This window comes from Protomyctophum bolini (genome assembly GCF_963924005.1).
Source record: "Protomyctophum bolini genome assembly, chromosome: 5".
NCBI classification, from domain to species: domain Eukaryota; kingdom Metazoa; phylum Chordata; class Actinopteri; order Myctophiformes; family Myctophidae; genus Protomyctophum; species Protomyctophum bolini.
Window position 1 is genome coordinate 42154008 of NC_137866.1, and position 27706 is coordinate 42181713.

General features: G+C 41.1%; 1 protein-coding gene across 1 annotated transcript; it reads left to right on the forward strand.

The window, feature by feature from the left end:
* Positions 1-1671: 1671 nt before the first annotated feature.
* cdh26.1 (cadherin 26, tandem duplicate 1) lies at positions 1672-22747 on the forward strand. The gene is made up of 19 exons (XM_080764597.1): positions 1672-1867; positions 6082-6138; positions 6299-6391; positions 6722-6883; positions 7398-7545; positions 8066-8238; positions 8841-8969; positions 9106-9291; positions 10073-10380; positions 10988-11133; positions 11703-11933; positions 12662-12883; positions 14274-14395; positions 15744-15833; positions 16823-16897; positions 19654-19746; positions 20495-20536; positions 20707-20781; positions 21439-22747. Exons 1-19 carry the CDS (start codon positions 1838-1840, stop codon positions 21712-21714), a joined length of 2658 nt encoding a protein of 885 aa, XP_080620723.1. The 5' UTR covers positions 1672-1837; the 3' UTR covers positions 21715-22747.
* The last annotated feature ends 4959 nt before the right edge of the window (positions 22748-27706 follow it).

Sequence of the window (27706 nt, forward strand, 5' to 3'; positions counted from 1 at the left end):
TAACTATCATTTCTCGAAGAGTTTTTCCAAAAATAATCAAAGTACAGTACAGAGCACAGTACACTACAATACAGTTCAGAGCACAGTACAGTACAGTAACTATAACAATAAATGTATAGTTGCACCGCTCAGTTCACTGTCACACAGGTGTGATTTTCAATCTCTTAGTGAAGTATACAACATATTAGTTGCCATTGGAGATCCCCTGAGTTGAGTGTACAACCAGAGAATGTTGTACAACCAGAGAATGTTGTCGCTCAATGTAAACAAACCAGACAAGCCAAGTATGGCGGCCGCTACAACGTGACACATATGTTGACGTCCCCTCAATGATATTTTGGTACGCTCTATACTCTTTAATTGGTAAGATCCAAATGCAACTTTGATTGATTGATTGATTGATTGATTACTAGTTACTCACAAAAAGCCCAGTGGGCTTCTTTCCATTGTGGTCCATTGTACTCAGTTCATCAGTGATACTGTACAATACATATACAATACATACAACATTGGTAGAAAACTCATTAGAATCAACAGGTAGCCTACCGGTATTTACAGAGGAAGGATGGGCATAGGGGTGGTGGGCAGAGGACAGAATGCTACTAGAACTACTACCTTGTATTTTGAGGTCAGCCATTCTTTTAGATTCGTTTTGAGTTTGGATATTGAGAGTCGAGATATTGAATTGGTTAGCAAAGTGAGCTGGGAGAAGTTGAGTCCAGCCTGGACTGTCCAGGGGGTGTAGCCGTCATTCCAGATGGCTAAAGGATTCATCTAAAAAATTAATTAATAGGTGTTCCCAAACCTTTTCATGTCAAGGACCCCCAAATTGACCCCCAGATATGCCTGTAGGAACCCCCATAAGAGGAGGTTTTTTATGGCTCTGGTCCATTTGGTTACAAACTATCATTTACCTGGGGACCCTCTGGAACTCCATCAAGGACCCCTGTGGGTCCTCAGGCCCCACTTTGGGAACCAATGCCCTAAGGGGAAAAGGTTGAGTTTGATGAATCGTGAACCACATATTTTATTTCACCAGTATAGCTGGTCGGAATGACTCATATTGCTCCATTTATGTAGGAATGCAATATAAATATGTGTAGCTTTAGATTGCTACAAAGATGCTATCTTTTTCGTATTATCTAATATATTTCTGTATTCATTAATATTTTGCATCTTTGTGTAGATTCCTTATTTATTATATTAGTATTATTCATTTGTGGTCCAGCCTGCTATTTTTTTCTTCTTTCTTTATGTATACCAGAATATTTAGAAAATTAAAGAGATTTAATTAATTAGAGGAAGGAAACTTAAAGATTGAGGGAGAACGGGCAGAGAAAACACACACAGCCAGCTTCATGACAACCGGTTTTAAATGCCAACCCCCCCTTTTTGCATACAGGGCCGACCTGTGGTGCTTGTGCTCTGGGACTGGGTCATCCTTCAATAAGACATGGTAAACTGAGCCTGGTGGAAGGATCAGGTGTACCTGCTGAGCCCAGCCCTCTCTGTCAACAAGTGAAGGGCTGTAAGGCATTCTCTCTCACACAGTACAACCTTTAGGAGGTCCATAATATACACATACGTCCAAGAAAAGCATAGACCTATACGACCCTTCTCCACGCTGCAATTACTCATCGTGCTGCTAAGTGCAACATGTCGACGTTTTATGTGAAACACATCACAATACACATGAACAAACACGTAGGCTGCTGAATAGGACACGCAGTTTGCCCTGGAGGCATTGTGGGCTGTCCTCACAGTGCACTGTTTGTGCTGACACTCTCAGGTGCCTGTTGAGCAGGTGAGCGCTCACAGAGAGGATATCAAGATCACCATGAGGAATCTTTCTCTGCTGTTGCTGACGGTAGGCAAGCAATTACTTTCTATTGTATGGATGTATTAAAGTATATGGTGCCGCCAGCCTGAGTTAAAAATTGTGTGCCTTTTCGTTCAGTTACGGATGGGCCATAATGTGATGGAGCAAACAGTTCCAATTTCAAATGGTCTGTTGTTTATAAGGAGAGCACGTTGCCCATTACTTTTCACCTGGTAAACAGCAGAACAAAATGTCTGCCTAGTTATGGCACTATACTTTATACATACCACATGTGTATACGTTTTGTATGATTGTATTTTTCGTTGTTTTGTTTTGTTTGTTTTTGTTTGTTTTATTCATGAAGTTTATTTATTATTATTTATTTATCCAGTTTCTACAGCCAAGCAGTGCTCAAAGTCATATTTCCAGGAATAAGTCTCACTTATCGGAACAGCTGTGTTCAAGATTCCACGCATTTGTGAAAAAGAATGCAAAAACATTCCTATACTGTACAAATAACTGTACAAATAGACAGAAGAGGCACCACACTCTGCCTGGGGCCCCCACCTCTCTGTCCTGGCTGCTCAGTAAACAGGCCTACTGTTGGTGAGGAGAACTCATCATCATTTATCTGATTAACTCACGGCCATGATCACATGGTTTGGAGCACAGATTCATAAAAGTATACAATCGAAAGTATACAATATACAGATTACACGATATACATATCGGAAGGCTTTCCCTACTTACCTAGTTGTACAACTGTATTTGTACAACTGAGACTCGTATACCATTCAGCTATAGAACAAATCACAGCAGCAGCAGAAGTTCATGTTTCAATAGTAGATATATTAATTTATTTTGATTCGAAGATTGAGAGGTAGAGCATCACTGAAAGAGAAAGAGCGGCAATATAGTATACAAATCCCGGGGCATCTGGGCGGTGTCTGGGTGGAGTAGAGGTGTGGCACTCACACTTGGCAGAGACTCGTATTTATGTCTTCACAGAGGTGCCTCTGGCTTGGCCCGGCCGCTGTGACAAACACACCTGACACCTGGGGCGGCTGTGGCTCAGGAGGTAGAGCAGGTCGTCCATTGATTCATGGGTCAGCGGTTCGAATCCCGGCTCCTCCTGTCTACATGTCGAAGTGTCCTTGGGCAATTAAGACACTGAACCCCAAATTGCTCCCGATGTGCTGGTTGGTAGCTTGCATGGCTTCCGCCGCAATCGGTGCATGAATGGGTGAATGTAATGCACAATCTATGTAAAGCGCCTTGGATAAAGGCGCTATATAAATGCACCATTTACAGTGGCGTCCATGTCACTGCACTAGAGAGCCTGGTTCAGAGTGCCTGTTCCTGGGGAGGGGGAGATCGAGTGAACCTCTGTGGGCGTTAATGTTAATTCCCCTGGTTAAACTCCTTGATAAAAGAGAAGCAGCAGGCAACTCCATGTGTATCTGAGGAGGTTGGTTGATTCATTGATTAATTGATTGATTGCTTGGGTTGCTTGGTTGGTTTAACAAGGACATTAATGCACAAAATATGTCAGGTAAGAGCAGTGCATTGAGGTGGAATAATTACCCATGATTGCAAGTTTGGTTTGCTTTAAGCCACCTCTTAAGTTCTCAGTGCTCTTAATTCAGTAGGAAGACTGGGAAACTCCAACAGAGAAGACACGTTTGCCCAAACGTGCTACGTCTGTGTTGTACAAAATAGTCCCCTCTACTTAGCTTCTACTGTCCTTATGCCCTATGAAGTGACCTAGTAGAAGTGCAACTTGCAAGTCCATTTAAAACCTTCAAAATGAGACAAGCTAGCATCTGAAAAATGTTGAAAAGTGTGCTTTGTGACTAAGTACCTGCCATTCACTTCAGATATACAGAATTTGTGTTGACGTTAACATTTTCTTTGTGTTCCCTTCAGTGTACAGTACACAGTATGACAGCGGTATATTTGTATTTGATGGATGTTGTTGAAATAATAAAGGATCCTGGATATGTGTGTTGAGGGTCCCCCTTAGGGCTCACGGCAGCGGCAGCCCTCGTACTTTGCTTGGGTGTATAGAGATCAAGCAACAATAGAACAGAACAAGAAAATAGACATTTGGAGTTGGTTAAGCATCTTGAATGCCTATATAGCCACGCACTGTTATGTGTTAATGTAACACTGAAAGTGTTAAACTAAGCAAGCCGTTTATCACTTGCTTTCCTGAGAACATATACTGTAGCTGGGAAATAAAAAGTGAGGAAATGAGAAGACCATTTTCCAATTTCCGTGCTTTTTTGCATGTGATAATATCACCTGCTTTGAATAATATTACATTGCATGTTTAGTTTGTATCATGTTAATGCTTTAACATTGACTGACCATTTCTGTGGTGGACAGTTCCAGCATGCGTCTCAGAACCTCACAGTGGGTGAACATGCATAACAGATGCTTGCATAGCATACACAATAACATGCAGTCTATTAGTGAGTAGAAACACAGAGGTCAAATTACTGCTGTAACTGGGTCAAACAAACCCACCATATGTTATAATCAATTTTAAAGCACCCATGCTCAATATGTGAGTGTATCTATTTTTGAGCCTGTTTAAAGGTTGCATGGGGTCTTAGTTTACAATATAATTCCAGCATCTGATTATAAATCGCTCTTATTCCAAGCGTCACCGTTTGCAAGGTCTGCCGCCAGCAAAAGAAAAGTAACACATATCTTTATTTATACTCAGTCTTGCATGTTGCATCGTTCAATGATCTGTGAAATGTGTTCTAGATCAGATGCATTGCAACAGCATGTGGTTTCACGTTTTGGCTTTACTGGGCTGTACGTTTGACTGTACATGTTGCAGTATGGTAATCTTACCCCACTCTGTCTTCATATTTATGTGGTTATAATTTCATTGAGAGTTAAGTTAAAGCAGATGAATAACCTTTACTAAAACGGGTGACATGTCTACCTGCATTGTTTTAGTTTTGAGTTGAAGATTAGAATGAATGTGAAATGAATTCCAGGGAAAGATGAATGAGTGATGAGTGGAAGGAGACTGACAGATATATTACAGATAACTCAAACCATAACATACAGAGAGAGAGAGAGAGAGAGAGAGAGAGAGAGAGAGAGAGAGGTGGTGGTTTGGGGTCATGTTTGCTTTGTTATTATATTTCACGATATTTCACGTTCAACTTTTGGTAATTTTATCGTCTACTCAGGCTTATGTGAACACCACAGACAGTTTTCTCAATTGGTGCAACCACTCCAAGGAACAGCAATGTCCGTGGTCACCTATGTGTGGTTAACCTATGTGTGGTTGGTTAACCTATATGTGACGTTAATGAGCACCAGTATGAGTACCAGTAGGGGCGCTGTTGTGCCATGCAGAAACAGAGAGAGAGAGAGAGACAGTGCTGCACTGTTGCCTGCTAATGAGAGAGAGAGAGAGAGAGAGAGAGAGAGAGGAGGGGGGGGGAGAGAGAGAGGGGAGTTGAACCACTCGGTTCACACGGGTGTGATATATTTTTAATCATTTGTATTACATTTCCGGCCACCTTCTCCTCCTTATAAATATCCCTTTAAGTTAACAGACCTACAAATGGATGGACTAAACTAAAGCACAAAATGCTTTATGGCTTGCTTTAGTTTCTATAGAGTTGTTGCTCAATATTCCTATCTGTTGAGTTTCCTTCAACTGTCATTAGGCTGCCCTGCAGGGCATGGCGCTGAGAGCATGACACAGTCTTTGACAGCGTATAATAATCAGGGTTCCACCTGTATGAGCGGTTTGGGGTCAGAGAGGTGAGGGGTCCATGCCTGGGGTTTGATATCGCTCCTCTGCCATTAATTTGCATGGCTGGCGGGGATAGCTTATTTTATCCCTGCTTCTGGTCTAATGCATTTCATCTGATAGTTTGGTAATATCACAGTTTAACAAATTGATTAATTGTCAACCAGATTAACCCTTGCGTTTTGCCTTTTCCCCCAAAAACGTGTAAGAATGTACCGGTATCTGTAAAAACAAAAGCTCACATCGCCTGTCGTGAGCTTATAGATCGGCTGTTTAGCTGCATGTATGTCGAAATATATGAGTTTAAGTGCTTAAGGAAATGGGTATAGCACTTTACATTAAGGTCATATAAATAAACATGAATTAACCGTTAATAATACACTTGGGTCCTCCCTATTTTTTTTTACAAATGGTAAGAATAATGTCATGTGATTAATTGTCGTTTAATATGAACATCATGTTCCCATGCTATCATTAGGTCGCCATGACGATGGTCCTGGCACAAAACCACACAATGAATAGGCGGCCAAAGAGGGTATGTTAAGTGTTTGATCTTTCAAAACCATTCCATACACAGATTGTATTGTACTGAATATGAAATAAACCACAGGCTTAATTCATACAGTGTTGTTGAAAAGCTTGTGGACTTGAAGTACGGACCATCATTTGCTGATTCTGCCCTCTGTGTCTCACAGGAACTCTTGAGACGTTCCAAACGTAGGTGGGTTCTGTCCACCATTGAACTAGTAGAAGAAGATCCAGGACCGTACCCCAAAGAGGCCGCTCAGGTACAGTAGAGACACCCCACATGGTAATAACAATACTGTATAATGATATACTAGCCTTCATTAGCTGATGGCCGGGAACAATACAATAAAATCAAAGCAGCATTGTGTGCGTGCGTGAGTGACATTGCTTTCAAATACATTGATTGATTGATTGATTGATTGATTGATTGATTGATTGCTTGCTTGCTTGCTTGATTGATTGATTGATGCATTCAATTGATTCAAATATCGTTTCATATTGTGCCTTAGCGCTGTGTCATAATATGTCAATACTTACATGTTTTGTTTGAAATACACTGTGCAATCAAACCAGCCTTTCCTTCTCACCAGATGTTTAACGACAAAATAGGCGAACACAAACACAAACACAAGTTCCGCATCTCAGGGATGGGTGTGGATAAGGAACCACAAGGAGTGTTCTCCATAGATGAAACCTCTGGCATGGTCTACGTCCACCAGCCAATCAACAGGGAGGAGCACGAGATGTTCCATGTAAGAACACAAATGTCACTTAATGAACACAAGTATTTTAGAAATGTTTTGAAGGTAGGCTACTTCCCTATACTTCGCTTTAATATTCCACTTAATCTTCCATTTCAAATTGGTGTGTGTGTGTGTGTGTGTGTGTGTGTGTGTGTGTGTGTGTGTGTGTGTGTGTGTGTGTGTGTGTGTGTGTGTGTGTGTGTGTGTGTGTGTGTGTGTGTGTGTGTGTGTGTGTGTGTGTGTGTGTGTGTGTGAGTGCGTGCGGATAATCGATGCACACAGAAAAAAGTCATTCATTTCCCACCCACACTCAGGGAGAAGTTGAACCACAGTCTGGACAGAACATTATATCTGCCCTACCCTGTAGCTATGCCATTTATTTTAGTATATGTAGTACCACAACATGGCAAGCTGCGCTGTGATTTATAGTTTCCAGGAAATAAAGAACTTTTGACCCAAATCCCAAAACCTTGGCTGTCGTCTGTCCTACAAATTGAGCCAAACGTTTTTTTGTTACCCACAGATCTCATTTGATATCCTGGACAAATATACAGACGAGCTACTGGACAGGACATTGTCATTTGATGTGGAGGTGCAGGACATCAATGACAACGCACCTTACTTTCAATACCCCATCATGAAATCCACCATCAAGGAGAACGTGCCTGCAGGTGATTAGTCCACATGAAAACATTAACAGCTGACATGCAGTTTTCCACATCACGTCAAGTTCGTATTTCTCCATGTACGGTCATACCAGATTCAGATTCTACTACCATGGTTTTCTTGAAACACTGATTTGATTATCAAAATGTAGTGAAAAGGCTGTACAACACCTGGCCTTCCAAGGCAAGTAAAACAAACAAATTCCAAGGAATTATAATCATTGATCACATGCCAAACGGCCATATAGGGGTACTGTAGTCTGTAACTGAATAGGTTGAGAGGCCGTATAGAAGGTCCCATCCCCACCCCCGAACCACGGCCTGTGTCAAGTTGTTCTTGAGCAAGACACACCCCCAGCCTAAATGTTCCCTGAATGTATTTATAGCACACAAATTTCACATTATATATGTGCAAATGTACTGTGAGAAAAACGTAACACTGAGACTATATTATTTGTAAACTCTTACTGTTTTCCATTAAAGATTTCTCCCCTGTTTGTACTTCCTATGCTGTGTGGTCACTTAGGGCTCTTGCCTGTGCAGCTACAAGTATACGACATGGACCAGGAGAAGACAGAGAATTCTACCGTCACCATTAGCATTCTTTCCCAGGATCCCAAAGAACCTAAACTGGATGTGTTTCAGCTAAATGGCAGCAGAACGGCACAACTCCGCTTTGCCGGCTGTTTTGACTATGATGTGAGGCTTTATCTATATTCACTCTGATACAAATGACACGATAAATACAATGTCTTTGGTAAAGGCTTTAGGGGAGGGGTAGGGCTTAAGCTTCCTCCCATCTGGGTTCTTTGGACTTATCTTAAAGGGTTCTTCCACTGGAGTCTGTGTCATTAGTCTGAGGGCTCGTAATTCCGACATTACTAAAGGCATATTCATACTCCAGTTTTAAGTGATAAGGTGACCAGTAACAACAGAGAGATGTGTCCAGGTGAGTGTTGAGTCGCTTATCACCGTGCCGTCATGTTGTAGTTTTCAGTGGTCACCTTATCACCTAAAACTGGAGTGTGAATAGGCCATTAACCGGCTACGTATATGTCGGACTACTTACTTACTTAAGGCCTATTCATAGTCTGGATTTTCAGTGGTGAGGTGACCACCGCTCCGGTGGTGAGCTGACTTGCTGGGGATATGTCGGACTAACGGGAAGTATTGGCTTCGGTCATATACAGTCTATGCAACTGAAGGGCTGAAAACCATCTGGGAGTAAAACGGATGTCCTGCCTCCGCCCTGCTTCCGTTTCGTTAACTAGTAAAGTTTTAATTATTTTTGTATATTTCAGAAAGGCAACAAGTACAAAATCGTCATTCAAGCGAAAGATCATGGAAAACCACCTTTGTCCTCCACTTCTGTTGTCAATTTATTCATCACCGACACCAATACTCATGCACCGGTCTTCAAGTTGAAGGAGGTAAGGTTCACATGCATATCTGATTCTTTTTTCTTCATCACAGCTTGAGAAAAAAACGTTCACCAGTTGTTGTTATTATAATTAGATATTATCATGTCCATTATGATAAAAGAAACGTCCATTTCTGTTCATTCAGTACCATGGTCAGGTGATGGAGATGGAGGTCAACAAAGAGGTATTGAGGATCGCTGTGGAGGACAAAGACCAGCCCAACACGCCTGGCTGGGCGGCAGAGTATTATTTCATAACGGGAAACGAGGATCTCAACTATAAGATAGAGACTGACCCCAAAACTAATGAGGGTATCCTGACCGTCATCAAGGTAAATGCATTCCTCTGGATTCCTGCAAACTGCATGAGTTAAGATAACGTATAAGATTACATAATAACATAGATGAGGTGTTATGGCAACAAGGTTGAAATTCAGGATAGAAAGTAAAAAACTAAGATAAATAAAATAGTTAAAGGACCACTTAACCCATTCTGACCTGAGATCAGATTCATACGAGGTTTCCACGGGACACACACTGGTCTGATTAACCCATTCTGACCTGAGATCAGATTCTAAAAATGTCAGTCGTTCTTCGAATTTTTCAAAAATAGCAGACCTACAAGCTCGTATCGCGCCACTCGGTGGCGCGATATGAGCTTGTAGATCTGCTATTTTTCAATAGCTAAAGCACGACATGATGCCAACACCAAAATGGGTGCCCGGTCAGAATGAGCCATTTTCAACCTGTCCTGTCTTCATATTAGTGATCCTCACTAATAGACACAACAAACTAAAACCATACGGATAGGACAAAACAAAACTGTAATTGTCCCCAATAATAGTCAGTAATAAATACATATATATCCATCACACATCATCATATACAGTATCCTCGCTCCATCAATATCCCAACTCCTCTATGATACATACTGTGTATCTTTAATATCAGCCAGAAACATTTCCCGTATATTTTTTGCTAGTTTTGTTTGGAACATTATTTACCCTGGCAATTATTAAAGTTAAGAAAGTATAATTACTTTCTTAACTGTCACATTTCCAATGACCAGTAGCTATATGCGGCTGTAAACCTCATGTTGTCACTGTTTTCCAGGGGAAGGATTTTGAGAGGACCACCTTCACCAAGTTGCAGATTGGAGTGAAGAATCAGGAGAAGATGTTTGTATGCGATAAGAAAGCACCTGGAACACCTGGAACAGCTGGAGCACCTGGAGCACCTGGAGCAGCTAAAGAACCACCTCCTAGTACAGTGGACATCACAATAAAGGTCATCGATGTCAACGATCCGCCGGTGTTTGAGAACAACCAAGCGGACATTTACCTGAAGGAGGAGGAATCACCAGGGAAAGTGCTGTTCAAACCCAAGGTCACTGATGAGGACTCTGACGTTGAAGAAATCAGGTTGGAGACCTTGTGTGTCTGTTTCCCATTAAATGTTTAATGCAGTTAAAACTAGTCTCACACCTGTGTGAAGTGAGGGGGGTGCTCTTATCATCGTACATCATCATGACGTAAATAGACGCTCAGACACTATGAAGTAAAATTCTCCATTCATTGTCAATGGGAATTTATGTTTGTGTAAGACAAAAATAGACTACGCCGATTTGCTCAGACACTATGATGTAAAATTCTTCTGAGAATTAAATGCCCCTCAAATGGCATAATGGCAGTAGAAATTGTGTGAAGTGAGGGTTGCCCACTGTATTTATATCGGTCACACAGCGTCTTACATCATCATTTAGTGCCCTAAACAAACATTAAAGTCCATATTGGCTGGCAAACGATTGACGTCATAAGTGCTCTAAACAAACATTGTAATATCCTCAAAGTCCATGGACTTGCCTGGAAACGATTTACGTCATAAGTGTCTAGTCTAAACAAACATTACAAATCCCATAGACTTGGCTGCCTTATGACGTAATGTTCAAAAGCCATGCATTGAAGAAGCTAGCGCCACTTAAAAATAAACAAGAAGATAATACTCCTTTCTCTGCTTTTCCCTGTTCAGGTTTAAACTGATAAGTGACCCAGCAGGTTGGGTCAGTATTGATGACAAGACAGGAGAGATCAAAGCAGCTAAGAAGATGGATCGGGAATCACCCTTTGTCAATGACAAAGGGGTTTACAAAGTCCTAGTCTCTGCCACAGACACTGGTATGAAATATATTACCTAAAATGTACTCCACAGTTCAACCTGTTTCAACCTAATCTCGGAGTAATGATTAGTACGCCACTGGTCTGTAATTGTATCACTGAAGCAACCAATATGCACTGTGATATAGTACATCAAAAGACACAGATATGGAAATGTAAAAATTCCACCATTGTTTGTACATTATGCTAGACAAACAAGGATCTATGTAAGAATAGTTAATCTGACAGGCAACCAACAGGTGAGAGCCTGGCTTCCTAATACTGTGTAAAGAGACACTACTTGTCGGTTACGTGGATGGCTCAACAGTGTAGTATTACATCTGTTCAGAGGATTTTATTTGTATTTGAAAACTTGTGAAATGCAATATTCTGCATAATGAGTAGGCCTACTACATTTAGTACTTTAAGTATATTTTGATGCCAATACTGTTGTTCTTTTACTCAAGTACATTTTGAATACTGGTCTTGTACTTCTTCACAATAGGGTATTGATACATTTACTTAAGTAAAATATGTGAGTAAGTCTTCCATCACTGAAATTGTCCCCCTGTGCTGTATGTGTTTCCCAGGAGAGCCTCCAGCCACAGCTACGGGCACCATCCAGATCCACCTGGGGGACATCAATGACAACATCCCTGAGCTGGAGCAAAAAATAATAATAATGTGTGTTAACAAGGAAAGTAAGGTCATGGTGCCGGCCAAGGACGCAGATCTGTCTCCCTACTCTGGGCCATTCACCTTTTCCCTGGGGGGTGACGACAAAACACTGGAACATATTTGGAAACTAGACCCTTCCACTGGTGAGCAGATCTAAGTCTTGTTCTTCACCCATAACTTTTTGTCCCAGTGCAGCAATCTTTTAATCTAAAGTCTATGGATTCTCTGGAAGCCAGCTGTGCAAATGTCTGAGAATTGAAGTAAACGTGTTCTGCCTTCTTAGTTAGTTAGTTGATAATAGGCTGACATTGTTAATGGTTTAATGCAACATTTTAAAGTTAGATTTGGTATCTATCCTTCAAAGACAGGGAGCCAATTGAGTTGAGCCTTTCTTCCTTGACTCCTAAGTTTATAGGGCATTGTGGCACAATTATTTGTTTTGGGGCACCTACTGTACTGTACTGTACTGTACAGGGGATTTTAGGCTCAAGATTCAATCCATTATTGCCATTTTATTTCAACGAGACAGAACAAAACGAACAAGACAAACAAACACACTGCAAAGAGCAACGTGATGGCGCCATGCAATACCACTGCAGTGCATGCTGGGAGACTGTTAAATTAAACGCCCTATTTTATACTTTCAAAAATGGTAAATGTAATCTAAATAAAATAATCAAAAAATATAAAAGGGTCAATTTATCTACAAGCTCATGACAAGTCGCATCATGATGCATATATGAGCTTGTAGATCAGGCATACAAATTGAGAGGGAAAATTGTAAAGTTTTGCCTATGATGATGTGCCCAAAGCAGGGACACCAGGTTGAACGTGATAAATGAGTCCACCACATATGCCTCCCTCATCGCAGGTGATGCAGCAGGGCTCATCCTAATGAAGAGCCTCCTCTATGGGAACTACTCGGTGCCCCTGATCATCCAGGAGCAGCAGGGCATGCTGACCGCAGAGACTCTTGAGGTGGTCGTATGTGACTGTGGAGAAGGCACTGAGTGCCGCGACCAGCTGCCTCTATCAAGCCAATTTGGACCAGCTGGGATAGGACTGCTATTCGCAGGAGTTCTCCTCTTTCTGTGTGAGTTGCAGCGGCCAATGACCATTTCACATGATTTGTTTAGTGAATAAAACCTTATTATAACCATGGTATGTTAGTATGTTAACAAAATGTACTTTATTAATATATTCAGTGTATAAAATGTATCCATTTGTATTTGTTATTATTTCAGCCTTTTCTTTCCTTTATTAGTCGAGAAAGAGTCGGGGAGTGACATGCAACAAAGGTTCAAAATCAGTTATCGATTTTGTAGTTTATTTTCCAGTTCTGCAGTTCTGGTTAAAAAAAGGCTGCGTAAGACCAAAGATGGTGGAAGAAACCAAGGGCTCAAAATCTGTGTTCTTCTGGCCCAGACCAAGGGAATAATAATAATAGCGAACGCCAATTATTATTGTGCATAGTGGGAGAAGTGCAAGAGAGCACTGAGTAGTACAACAGAGCTGAGGAAGGGACTGGGGAGACAGGCTTTTATAAAGGGCGTCGGCACCGGGCCCAGGTGCCGCCGATTGACTGATTGTCATGACATCACAGCACTGCTCCCCAATCCACTGCAAGATAAGATGAACAGAAATTAGGACAGCAAAGCAAAGAAACCAAACTAATCAAAGTGTACTATAACTATAATATATATAAAGTTACAGCAGACCACATAATATAAGATACCATATACCATATTAACATACCATGCACCCTGATATATAGTACAATACAATATATACAGGGGGCCGTCACAGCCATTTACTGTACTATGCAACCCTGTCTGTCACACTGTAACAACACCCGCCACCAGAGGGCTCACCTGTATCACACACAAAAAAACACACGCACGCATGCACGCACGCACACGCAGTATAAAACTTACAACAAAAACAAAAAATATATATAACTTAAAAAAGAAAGAAAACTTTAAAAAAAGAAGAACAAAACGAAGAAAAAAAACACTGCCACTGCATTCGCTTCCAGCGTTCACGTGTCTTACTTGTAATAATACGTTTATCTTTAAAGAGCGGAGGTTGCGAGTTGATTGTTGAGAGATGAAATCCTTGATGTAGGAAGGACCGGTGCTGTGGAATGGATGCACTGATGACTTAGCAGGGATATCTAATCTTGTATTCTGTCCGTGATGACCCTGAGACGGGAAGCCAGTGGAGTGAGCGAGCGGAGGATGGGTGTGATGTGTTCGCGCTTGTGCTGAATAACATAGTATGCTTTAGTTCCTATATTAATCTGTATTTAATATCAATGTAATATTATCATTACAATCTTATTGTTTTGCCATTCATTTGTGGGCCTACATGCACTATCCTCAAAGGCCACCAGTGGTCCCCAGCACACAGTTTGGAAATAGTTGATCTACTGTACAGCGTTGCTACTGCTCTTCATGTGTTTGTCTCTCTCATCTCATCTACAGTGTTGCTGCTGGCCTTCATGTGTGTGTGTGGGAAGAAGTTCCAGCACATTCCAATCCTGCAAGACGAGGGCAACCAGACCCTCATCAAGTACAATGATGAGGGGGGCGGTGCTGCATTAGAGGTATAGGGATGGAGTTCAGAACCTGATACCACCTGATAAAACCCGATAACAAGCTTATTGAGGACCCGGTATCAATGAGCATTGGGCTTAACAAGCCCGTTATCGAGCATAGAAGCACAAACATGTCGGTCTAAAAGTGTTAGCTGCCCCGGGTAAACAAAATTACGCTTTTAAATTGACAGGTTTACAGTTTCTTCAATATTATGTTCCCATGGTAAAAAAAGGTCAATTGCCTTGCGTCTGTTAGAAATGTACTGTATTTTTGAAGGTCCTTGTAAACAAAATCTTTCCACAAAATAATAGGAAATGCTCGATAGTGGGATCGATAAGCCTGATCGATAAGGTGCTCGTTATCAATACAAATTAACGAGCTCCATAAACATGATAAACATGTCATAATTATGTTCCTTTAAACTAAGCAATGTTGAACTTTGGTTGAACCTAGCTGGGCTTGATGCTGTACGTCCAACTATTGCCGATCAATTGTATTTGTTTGTTCTGTGCTCTGTCAGCAACGAACCAGAAGTAGTGATTACATCATCCAACTGTCATTATAAAGTAACACTGTTTCGTACAAGATGCAGTTTCAAGAAAGGTGGGAAGGGATAGAAAGAGACAGAACAACAGATCAGCTATCAACATGGCAGTGTGAAATATAAGGGATATAGAAAGAGACAGAACAACAGATCAGATATCAACATGGCAGTGTGAAATATAAGGGATATAGAAAGAGACAGAACAACAGATCAGATATCAACATGGCAGTGTGAAATATAAGGGATATAGAAAGAGACAGAACAACAGATCAGATATCAACATGGCAGTGTGAAATATATATATATTGTGATGCATGATGCATATACTGTAAGGTGCGCGCTTAAAATAGCAGTGGGATCAGGCTGTGAAAAATATCAGCTGATGTACTGACAGATACATAAGATGTGTGGTTTAGGAAAAATCAATAAAATGAGGCAATAAAAGTAGCAGATTATAACAACCGTGGCAGTGAGCCATATATATATATATATATAATATATACACAGAAAACAAAGCCTGTGTGGTGGCTTAGAGTGATGGAATCACAGAACACAGAGCAGATCAGAGTGTGACAGTATTTGGATGACCAGGTAACTATACTCAACACAAAGTTCTTTCAAAGTTATGTCTTCCTCTCCTGCTGTCATCCTGATTTGCAGTTTGAACGGTATACTTCTTTACTCCCTATACTGTGCTGTTCCACCCTCTGCTTGTCTTAACTGTCCATGGATGTCGCCTCCTCTCCTCTCCTCTCCTCTCCTCTCCTCTCCTCTCCTCTCCTCTCCTCTCCTCTCCTCTCCATCCTCTGCAGGCTGAGCCCACTCTGCTCTTGCCTGGAGTCAGTGTGGATGTGGTAGACGTCGGTATGAAGCAGTCAGCTCCCCCTGCCGCCCCCTTGCAGGTAAAATGGAATGAAAACTGGCCATATGTTATTATTATTTATTACGTTATATCATTCTCAATTCTCCCATTTTTTGTTTCATTATAGTTGGGCACCCGGTGGATCTGTGAGAGTGAAACAATTACACAACCCCACATTATATAAATAATGTATAGTCCCCCAGGGGATCTATATTAGGCCCCCCTCCTTTTTATTCTCTACAAATTTCTCTGGCGAAATGTGCTAATCTACAAGCTCACAATGCGTCGCATTGCAGCGTGTTGTATAAGCTTTTAGATCAGCCATTTCTGCAGACTGTTCACCCCAGCATGGGGAAGCCAGGGTTCATAGGGTCAGGGGTTAAGTATCAGGGTGTGTTTTCTACAAATTGTGAACGGTTCATGCCCTGTAAAACGACAAATATAATCTATGTCATAATTTATGTCTTTGTCTGTCGTACACCATGGTGTTTTTACAGTAATGTACGGTATAATGCATGCCGTTAGACCGAACCACACCAATGTTTCTGTACCAGGCTTAGCAGGGTTTGTTTAACAGTAGTGTAGTGACATACCTACAGTATGAAAACAGGTGTCCATGTTGCAACATGCAGCTGTAAATACCTTCAGGCTTCAGGAGAAAACAGACCGGCCTTGTTACAGAAGTACTGATCACAAGACATATACATAATACAGTAGTCTACCCTGTAATGTATACCTGCCAAGAGGCCATGGGTTATGGATGTAAAGAATGAGGGAGTTGATCGATTATGTACTATACAGTATGTATACTAATACTACTGTAAACTATAAAGCCATATAATCTTCAAAGAAATCATATTAATTACGATAAGATCTTACGTGGATTCTATCAATTTGGGATCCAGAGTTGGGATCCCAAAACTGTACCGTTTGGTTAGACTTCCCATTGACCATTCTATTATTTCTTGTTAAGTTTTGAAAAGGTTACATTCGATGGAAAATACTTTACAATTGTCTTTAAACCTTTAGCCCTTCAGACAGATGATGGAGAAGAGCTCGTTCCAGAGTGCAGCACAGCAGACACAGCAGACACAGCAGACTATGGTGAGTCACAGTGGTGGAAATTAACTTCAGTACAAGTACTCAAATACTGTACTATTACTTTACTTTAGTATTTCTTCAATGTTCACTTACTACATCTCAGAGGTAAATATTGTACTTTTACTGCACTACAATTATTTATTTAGTTACATTGTAGATTTTTATTATTATAGCCTATACATTAACCACGTCAGCCCTTATATACTTATATAGGCTCGTGGCGTGTCACATTGCGACACATTGTGAGCTTATAGATCTATTCTTTTGTACATTTTGAATACCAGACTTTTATTTGTAACATTGTGGTGTTCATATACTTAAGTAAAGCTTGTGAGTACATCTTCCATCACTGGTGAGTCACCGTCTCCTTGTGCTGTGCCGTATAGGTTTGTTGTCCTCTTTGTGTCTGCATATTTACACCACTGTTGAATGATATTGGAGGACTGCATCATATGGAAACATTTCACAGAGCCAGATTTAGGCCTCTTTTACATGGCGACCATCTCCAGATAAAACGGCAAAGGCCTGTTGCGTTTTCAATTTTTATTGACCCTTTAAAATGAAAACGCTATAATGTCGCTAGGTGGTGGTAACGGGCTGCCAAATAGACCAGTCACCCACGTACAAGAAGAAGAACCCCTTCACGCAACCCTATTGGGGTTTTGAATGATTCCAGAACACAACGTGGTTGTGGCCGTCGCTCGCTGCCTGCTTTCTATTAACACATTGAGGTGACAGGCAGCTGACAGGCAGCCCAGAGCAAGCAGGCAAAGCGCCACGGGATGGTTATATATTTTATAATACATTAGGCCAGTGGTTCCCAAAGTGGGGTCCGGGGACCCCCAGGGGTACCTGAGGGAGTTCCAGGGGGGACCCATCTATTTTGTTCATGTTCATAAAGTGCTAAAGTGTTTAAAGCAGTGGTTCCCAAACTTACATTTAGACGTATACATTTAGACGTCTACATTTAGACGTCTACATTTAGACGTCTACATTTAGACAGTGTCCCCCTGAGTGCCTCCCCAGTGTGCCCCTGAGTGCCTCCCCAGTGTGCCCCTGAGTGCCTCCCCAGTGTGCCCCTGAGTGCCTCCCCAGTGCCTCCCCAGTGCCTCCTCAGTGCATGCCCAGTGTCCCCCCAGTGTCTCCAATAGCAATAGGAATAATACAAATTAATCTTAATGTATTAATCTTATTAATTAATGAATCAAATTCAATTGCGGCCTGTGCCCAGCACCATGCCAAAGCTCTTTCCTGCAGGAAACACTGCTTGTGGTTGTAAATATATTGTTATCAGTGTTGCGAGGATGAGGGGGTACTTGGAAAAATATCTACCCTAAAAGGGGTACCTGGTCCAAAAAAGTTTGGGAACCCCTGCATTAGGCTACATAAACGCGGCTAAAGGGACACCAGCAAACGGTACTTTATTTAGCCGTTTTCTATGAACACCGTTCTCGTGTAAAGACCACCTTAGATCTTCGATCTTTGCTGAAAGTGCTGGGAATAGATACTGAACATACTAACATTTTTGTCGATCTTGTGTTGTATAAAACACAAAGTACTGCATTTGTGTTTGCTTAGTTTTTATTCCTTTTTACAGGTTACTACAGACAAGCAGTCCAGTCAAAACAGTTCAGTTCTTGTACCCCTCCCCCCGTCCAGAAACAGCAAACATAGATGCAAAGATGGAGTATATATACATAGAATGGATATAGAAAATAAGATAGCACACAAATACACAAAAGACAAAAGATACAAAAAGGAGGTGCATTCCGGCCCCATCGACTCCAGGGGGATGGAGCTGCATGCGGTCTGGTCACCGGTTCCCTCGTCTGCCCCATAAGGGAATGTAAAGTTTTCAGCATATGAGATAAACGTAGGCCAGGTTCTGTCAAATTTCTCTTGTGAGCCATGGACATTATACAGGTACCTAATTCTCTCAAACTTTAACATAGACAGGACTTTTTGGATCCATTGGGCCGCAGAGGGAGGTTTATCTGCCTTCCAATTCTTTAATATGAGCCTTCGGGCCAGCAGTGAGGCGAAGGCAATCGCACTCCTCAGCTGGCCCGAGAGGTTCACCTCTTGGGACACCCCCAGGATAGCAGTATAGGGGTTGGGACTTAGGGCTCCATTTTCGTCACCGCTAAACCCTGAACTATTCAAAAATGTTTTTCAAAATAGTAAAAAAGGCAAAGAAGTGTAGGGATAAGGGGTTTAGCGGTGACGAACATGGAGCCCTTAGTGTCATATCCCCCATTGATGAGAAGCATTCAAAGACTCTAGACCAGAGGTCTGTCAGTAGTGTATAAGTCCAGAACATGAGGCCGAGAGATGCTGGAGAATAGTGACATCTTGGGCAATTAAAACTGACGGGGCTATCTTAGCCAATTGTAGTGCAGTCTATGGAATACTTTGAATTGTATCAGATTTTGTCGTACACAGAGTGATGCAGAGTTAATTATGGAGATACTTGAGCTCCAAATTTCCTCTGGAATTTCCACCCCAAGATCTAATTCCCATGCTAGCCTGTTGTTGTTGTTGTTGTTGTTGTTGTTGTTCCAAGTACTGCATTTGAGCAAAAATTCAAGGTATCCAAGGTTTACATTAAGTGAAAAGCCTTTTTGTATTAAACAGCATGTTTACTGAATGTCTGACAAACCATAGACAGATACAGACTACATAGCCTCTTCTGTGCACTCATTCGAGCAGTAAAAAGTGTCAGATGTGGTGAAGCACTGTTTATGTTCCCACCTCCACAGATGAGCTCTGAGATGATGGCAACAATGGGAGGAGGGCAGCAGCAGCAGGCCAATGGCACAATGAAAAGCCTGGGTGGGAGACCTCCCAACAGGGTGAGTTGTGGTTGTTTCACTTATGTCCACAAGAGGGCCACATAAGCCAACTTTTAATACAATTCTGGCGGATACTTCAAAAGGATACTTGGCTGCACAAGTGTGTGTGTGCGTGTGTACTGTGTGTGTGTGTGTGTGTGTGTGTGTGTGTGTGTGTGTGTGTGTGTGTGTGTGTGTGTGTGTGTGTGTGTGTGTGTGTGTGTGTGTGTGTGTGTGTGTCGTGTGTGTGTGTGTGTGTGTGTGTGTGTGTGTGTGTGTGTGTGTGTGTGTGTGTGTGTGTGTGTGTGTGCGTGCGTGCGTGCGTGCGTGCATGTGTGTGTGTGTACACGTGTAATTCCTGTTCTGTTCTTTAACTATATAGAAGTGTCTAGACTATTTGTACGTCTCTAAATGTTTTGATGAATTGAACAAGGTGGACCCTGTTGTAAACAAGTGTAATGCTTAATTGGGTCGTCCACTCACAGTTAACAGTCTTTGTATTCAGTTTATGCTTGAAATGTACTGTAATTCTGCAAACTGTTAATAAATATTTCAATCAATCAATCAATCAATATGTGTGTGTGTGTGTGTGTGTGTGTGTGTGTGTGTGTGTGTGTGTGTGTGTGTGTGTGTGTGTGTGTGTGTGTGTGTGTGTGTGTGTGCGCGTGTGTGCGCGTGCGCGTGCGTGTGCGTGTGTGTGTGTGTGTGTGTGTGTGTGAAATGAGAGGATGTGTAAAGGCTATAATCAAGTTTACTTCCATTTTTTTAGTACCCCACGTGGAATACAAGCAGGATGCCCGCTGCCAATAGGGTGAGTGATGTGATGTGGTTCTCATTTAGTTTGCATAGATGCATAGATAAAATGTAAACTTCACTGCTCCATTGTTCTTCATGCAAATTGCAATGATATATAGCCTATACTGTACACTACAGCGCTACTAATGCATCTGCTTTCTTTTCTTTCTGTTTTTGTCTCAACAGCAGCATAATTCTGCAAGGTATTCACGGTCGTTCTCCATGCTGACGGAGCAACACATCACAGATCACATAGAGAGGGTAAGACTCACAGGACAGGTCCGACTACATGCTGCAGTGAGCCTGCAGGCCTCTAGGGATGAGAAAACAGGCACAGGCAAGAGTTGTAAGCCCTGTGGGTTCCCGCGGGGGTATCGATAATACCTCTGTGCAGACAGGTTGGGACATCATTCAAGAACAGACAACGGGCTATAGATAACACTTAATTACTGGTCATGAATGTGAACAAACGAGCAAGGAGACGTGTCTTTTATATTGTGAGAATCACCAGTTCGTGGCAATACATTAGATTTACTGTCTATACTCTCAAAGTTTCAAAAGATTCAGGTTTGAAATGTTCGCTTTATAATAGAATCTTATAAGAATAATTAAAACTCTTGTGTTGTTTGGAGGGATTTAGTTATGGAACAATTGAAAATAAAACTGACAGCAACATGAATAGCAAACGCCATAGTTTTCTATAGTGGTTCCTGCATGGAGACACAAATAGACTCCTTTGTTCCCTGGGTGTGGGTGAGTAGCCTAATCGACAGGGGGAAAAGAACAGGAAAAAAAACATTTTGAGGGTGAATTATCACCCCCAAACTATATGCCATTTGAAACAAAGTTTCATTTTGTTATCGAGTGATCTGCCTTTGAATCTAGTGAGCCTAAAATATTCACCCATTGCTTCCACAGAGGCTGTACATGGTCGGACTCGGAGAAGGAGACCTACCTGGTACTGGTACTGGTACTGGTACTGGTACTGGTAGTGGTAGTGGTACTGGTACGACTTACCCCGTGTACCAGCTGAAGGAGTACGCGTACGAGGGCGAGGGCAGCCCGTGTCAGTCCCTGGACGAGCTGTCTCTCGCCAACCTGGACGACCTGGACTTTCTCAATGGCCTGGGGTCCAAGTTCAAGACTTTGGGAGGCATCTGTCAGCAGGACATGCAGAAGAAGAGCACACTTTAACCACATTTTATATTGTCTTATAACCGATGTGGTTGTGCTGCAAAAATAGCATGTAGATCTGCTATTTTTGCTATTTTTTAAAAGGTTTTGGGAAATGTTGGAACATCATGCCTATAATATAATACCATGGCCCAAAATATGGCACACCATATTGAAAGTGGTTTAGCTGCATCTGGACTTCGGACAATACCATCATCGTCCCACATTTGGAAAGGCCTGCGGACTATTGAATCTGTTTTACGGAGGAGTATATCACACAGCACTGCTTGGATTTTATAACGTGGACTTCTGCTGAATGGCTCTGGTCTCTCCTGCAGAACCGTGTTCATGGGCGTTAATCCATGAAACAAGACCCTTTTCTTTGATCCTTTGTTTATTTGTCGCTTGAAGACACATGAGTTGTAAAACTGGTGCGCTGAACAAACAGCACGCCAGCACGCTCCGGCGGTTTCATGGGGTGTGTTTTCATAGGTACAGGGTGTGTTTGCAGGGTTTTGATGGCGCTACTTTTAGGTTCATACTTTATATTCATCACCACGCCGCCTCTCTGGGATTTCAACAGCACAACGTCACTAACTGTACAGATTATTATCAGGATGGGAACCTGATGGACGCACTGTTTATTCTTAAAACAACAACAAATGTAACACACGAGGGATTCGAACCCGGGTGTCACGCATGGGAAGGGACAATAAAGCTTAACCACTAGTCTAGAGTCTATACTTTTATTAACAGTTTGCAGAAAAAAAGCACAGAACAGTACAGTTCACTCTGCTCCATATATGTATGTACTATACAAATGTATTCCCAACAGTCTTTAATTATTTTTCATCTGCAGTGGAAATCTGACTAATTGAAAATCTATTTTTCCCCACTACTAATGGAACACCAGTCCTGTTTCATGTGTTAAACCTCTATGAACTTGTCTGGACTGCTTTATGTACAATATTTGATGTTGTCTTGAAAATTATGTATGGATATCTCGCTACAAACTATTTACATACAGTAGATATCTCAGCAAGCGATTTGTAAAGTGGTTGATCACTTGCCAAGCTCCCACTTTGGATAATCAAAAGGTTTTCATTCAAAATGGCAGGAGCGTGATTCACTACAGCCATGTAAATATTCTAACTGGAGGCCGATATGATATCTCCCATACATGAAAGGGGATTTTGATTATCAGTTCATTATACATACGTTTAAACATCAAGCAAGCATATTTTGAAATGAAGTTCTTTGAATCAAAGAATGGACGAATGAATGAATGAATAAATGAATGAATGAAGACTATCTGATAATGGTACAAGTATGGTAGAAGTGATACAGATATTACAGTGTTATAGTGTTAAGGCCAAACACACTGATATTTTATATCTACTCAAGACGCTATTGTTATTGGTTAATTTGATTGTTGTTTTTTTGGCTTTTTCTTGTTATTTGTTATTTTACATTAAATAAAAGATGTGTTCAGTAAGCTGTGTGTTGGCCTGAAGAGTTAAAAAAAAGCCTAAGCTGCAGTATCATGAACGAAATTAAATGGAAAAGATACTGTAATAGACCCCCAACACACACATGCATGCATGCGCGTGCACACGCGTGCACACGCACGCACACACACACACACACACACACACACACACACACACACACCTAGGGCCCTCATTTATCAATCGAGTGTAAAATCTGCCACAGATTCGAGTGCAGGTTTCGTAGTACACCCATGTCGCCACGGCATTTATACAGTCAAGGACAAAGCGTAAGACAGCTCCCGACCAGACGTGACTTTTTGTCCTACTCAAGTTCAATTTCAAGCTTTGCCGGAAATGGTAAATGTCGAAAATGTCGGTAATTTCGGCGTGCACCCATATTTTGGCGTACGCACGGTTGATAAATGAGGGCCTAGTATTTTGCCATGCAAAATTGTGGTCTGTGAACCAATGGCTGAGAAACATGCAATAAAGAGGATGAAAAGTAAGTACGGTTTCTATAGAAGCTGTTGCAATGCAGCCTAACAAACTAGGACATGTAGCACATTATTGCATAGTTGTGTCTCAGGAGGGTGAGGGAGTGGCAGAGATTTTAGAAGGCTGTATGAGATCATTGTGGAAGTCGATTCATTATGAAGTAGCTCCCACAAACATATTCACATTTTTGTGGTTTTAACACATTTGTTATTGGTTTTGTTCTGGTTTAACAGTGTAAAACAAATAGTTTTACCTTCAATAGTTCCATTTTAGATTAATTTTTTTCTTAGGAATGATATAGATACTAATCATACATTAGATTTTTTAGAAGTAGAATAACTTGAAGAGTGATTGGGACCGTTTTTGAATTTCCGCATTGTGTAAGCTTTCTTGCTTAATCATAATCAGGAGCACACTTTCATGTACAGTACAGTACAGTAGGCCTACAAAGTGTCCCAAGTACTTTTTTCTTTTAGTTTTTTTTAGCAATGATTTATGCTTGTAACATGTCTATTTGATATACATCTTCACATGCACATTTTCCCTTTCCTGTTCAATATTATGAATTAAGACTTCATGTTTTAAAATTCAAATGATTCAAATTTGAATTAAAAATGAATTGAATTAATTTAATGAAGTTAATAAAAAAATGCTTCAGTTCTAAAAGTTCATTACACATTGTTGCCCACCCTCTTTGATGAACACATGGTTTGATTCAGATATACGGCTCTGGTTTGATTCATGTAAAAATTACTTCGGTTTCATCCTCTTTATTCCATGTGGAACATAAGGCTGTGATCTGCTTATGTTGCACCTGGTGATGACCCTTAGGCCGGGTCGTAACAACCACTACATCCGGAATCTGTGCAAACAATCTTAACCGTACTTCACTAGTCCCTGGCTCACAATCATCTGTAAACACCTGGTTTATTACGTTTTGACTTATGTCCTTATTATAACAAGTTAGGTAAGTTTGTCATTTTGCTCCCCTCATGTTGCAGGGTTGACTTACTATTTGATGCTTGCCCCACATGTGTTGTCACAACAATGAAGACTTTGATTGATTATGTGCTTAGGAGCTACTGTACGATTCAGTAATATTTTCACTCACGTGGAACTAAATCATGTATACATTACTGTCCCTTTTGACCTCATGTCACCTAATAATCTATCTATCTAATAATCAACACAACATTAAGGCATAAATGTTTCTACTCCACCTTCTACATTGCTCTACCTCACACCTAAACTATACCTAAACAAACTAGCTTTATCTTGAATGATTCAAATTTGGTTTAATTTTCCACTAATCCCTCTATATATACAGTTGCTGATAGACAATATGGCACCACCAGGGTTAAAGTGGGGGGAAATATTTTTGAAAATAATACAGTCAAATGCAGTGTTGTTTTGAGTTAACAAATTAAATTAAATGTTACATTGCGAAGAAGTTAACTGAAACAGTATGGTGCACTGTGTACAATAGTCGAAGCGATTTACCTGTAGATGTTTGAGTGTCTGACATTGATCTCAGATTTGACTGAGGTCACATTCCCACCTAATACTTCGGTAGACTCGATGCGAATGGGCGGAAAAGTTGGGATTCTTGCATATTTAATTTGCTGCGGTTTGCCTTCACACTTTGCCTTCATCCGCAGCAATTAGAAACGCAGCAGGGGGGACCTTTATCAATGTGTTCCATTCATAAACTAGCATACACAGTGAAATCTATGGTGATTATACTCATTATACTCATAACGTGCATGTGTAGTGCCGTCTGGGACTGGACCCCCCCTCTCTCTCTCTTACTATACGGCCACGCACTGTTCTTTTGGGCATGGAGGCACAGCGCTGAGCGCACTGATATAACAGACAGCAGCGCAACATGTTTACAAGTTTATCGAGATGAAAGTCCCTACTCCCCAGTCCCCACACAGTGACAGCACTCCGTGTTTACGGCACGCACAGACAGACAGACAGAATATTCTGTAGGCTATAAAGGTGTTTTTATGTGTTATCCTTAAGCAATTGATTAATGTACTCGTCCTCATTTCGATCAGGGCTTCAGTCTCCTCATTCGACCACGTCTATCCACGGTAACGGGACATCTTTGCACTGTGTAAAATATGCCTTCTCCGTCTCCAACTGTGTTCAGCTCCCGCCACATTTTTTGCTTAATTTCCTTTATTTACTGCGGATTGCATTCACACCTGCACCGAATCGTAATCAAGTGCGATTGGAAGCGAAGCGAAACCCCCGTTTTAGCTCGGAGTAGAATGCGGTTCATTGATACGCATTAGGATTCGAATGAGCCTTCACACCTGCCAAACGAAGTGCACTTTCTGACAATGCGCAGCTTTCTGGTGTTATGTCACCTGAGAGATCACTTGACTGAGAGAAACGTTACTGCCTATAGGCTGTGGTATTTCTTCCTCTAGGCTGTATATAAAGTTGTATATTGGCTACAATAAATCTAGTCTGTAGGCCTGCCGTAGGCCTGCCTGGGTGCCTAATGAGATCTCTCTTGTTTGAGATAAGAGTTTTGAATCTGAATAGATCGTTATTGTGAAAGATTAGATCAGGCATTTAAACTTGTGGGAACTGGTTGAGATGGTTTCACACTTGGACCCTGCCCTGTGTTGTGTAGCCTATGCTGAATCATGCAGTTTCCTAATGTCTAAGACGCAACATCTTACCAGTGCAACCCCCGTACTTGAGTTATACTTTGCCTTACTCAGCTACAAGTGAGAGTTGCTTAGTCAAATTTGTACTTGAGTTATATTCAAAACGCAAAAGTGCATGCTTTACTGTAAAAAATACAATAATCTTTTCTAATGAATATGCTGCATTAGAATTGAGATATTTTCTGCCACAATTCAAAGGTATTCCATGCAGAAACACAAATTAGCTACATTTGAAATGGAGCGTATGCACCCTGGGCAAGACCTACTCTGAAAAGACTATCAGCGGAAGTTGCAGAATTTCAGCGGAAGTATTGCCCAGGGAAATGACGTTGATGCTTTGCAAATCAGTTTACATTCTCCGCGAATGAAACATGTGTTGTGATTGGTCGGGAAAATATCGTATCCGGGGGAAATACATCTGACGGATATTCCGGAGGATACGTCCGCCGATAGCTTCTCTGCCGTAATTACGTTGTGACCAGGCTTTTCTTTTCACAGATAAGTATAAGCCTGTGACCGAGGCTAGAGCTTATGTGGGTATTTCACAATACTATACTTTTCCCTTCTTAGAAATGTTGATCAAAAGTACAATATTTGTCTACAGTGGAGTGAAAGTATCAAGAATACTTATTTTTGCACAGACAAGAAAAAAAAAGAATATTGAGAAAATACAGTTGCTGCATTACGACTTCATGGCTTCGTTAACAATGCCTTCATAATGAAAACCTAAGCTGGAAAAAAACACTGGTGTGATTCGTTCTCTATTGTAGGAAATGCAAAACATAGCTGGGTGTTGTTGAACTGGATATTCATAATTATGCAAACTACAAACTAACTGTGCATACCTTATGTGTCTGTTTAACTACCTTAACTAAGTACATTTTATTCAGCGAGAACCATAGATTCTAAGGAACATAAGCCATGCTAACAAACATTGCAGTTGTAAGGACTTTCTATAATACCGGTAACTAATGATTGATGATGACAGATAATCATGATGATAATATAATGATTTCAAAATAAAATAATTCTAATATAATTTGAATATTTTAACTAAGGAAGTAATATTGTACGCCCAAGTTAACGCAGAACTAGATATAGGTACTAAAATAAAATAAAAATTGTATACAGTCAACAGCTGCCCATTACTGTTTAGAAATGTATCGACCTAGGCCCCAGATTATGATCCGACCCCCGTCTTGTCTGCGGCATGTCTCGTTCTGCCCTCTCTAGATTGAATTATCTGAAATAAAGCATAAAAGCTTGAAACCGACTATACCTGTATATTATACGGTAAACATTATAGGAGAAAATAGCCGATCTACAAGCTCACAATGCGTTGTG

Coding starts and splice junctions, on each gene's coding strand:
- cdh26.1 (XM_080764597.1), top strand. CDS start 1,838: ATGAGGAATCTTTCTCTGCTGTTGCTGACG. Junction 1,868..6,081: donor TTTCTCTGCTGTTGCTGACG/GTAGGCAAGCAA, acceptor TGCTATCATTAG/GTCGCCATGACGATGGTCCT. Junction 14,396..15,743: donor GGGGCGGTGCTGCATTAGAG/GTATAGGGATGG, acceptor CATCCTCTGCAG/GCTGAGCCCACTCTGCTCTT.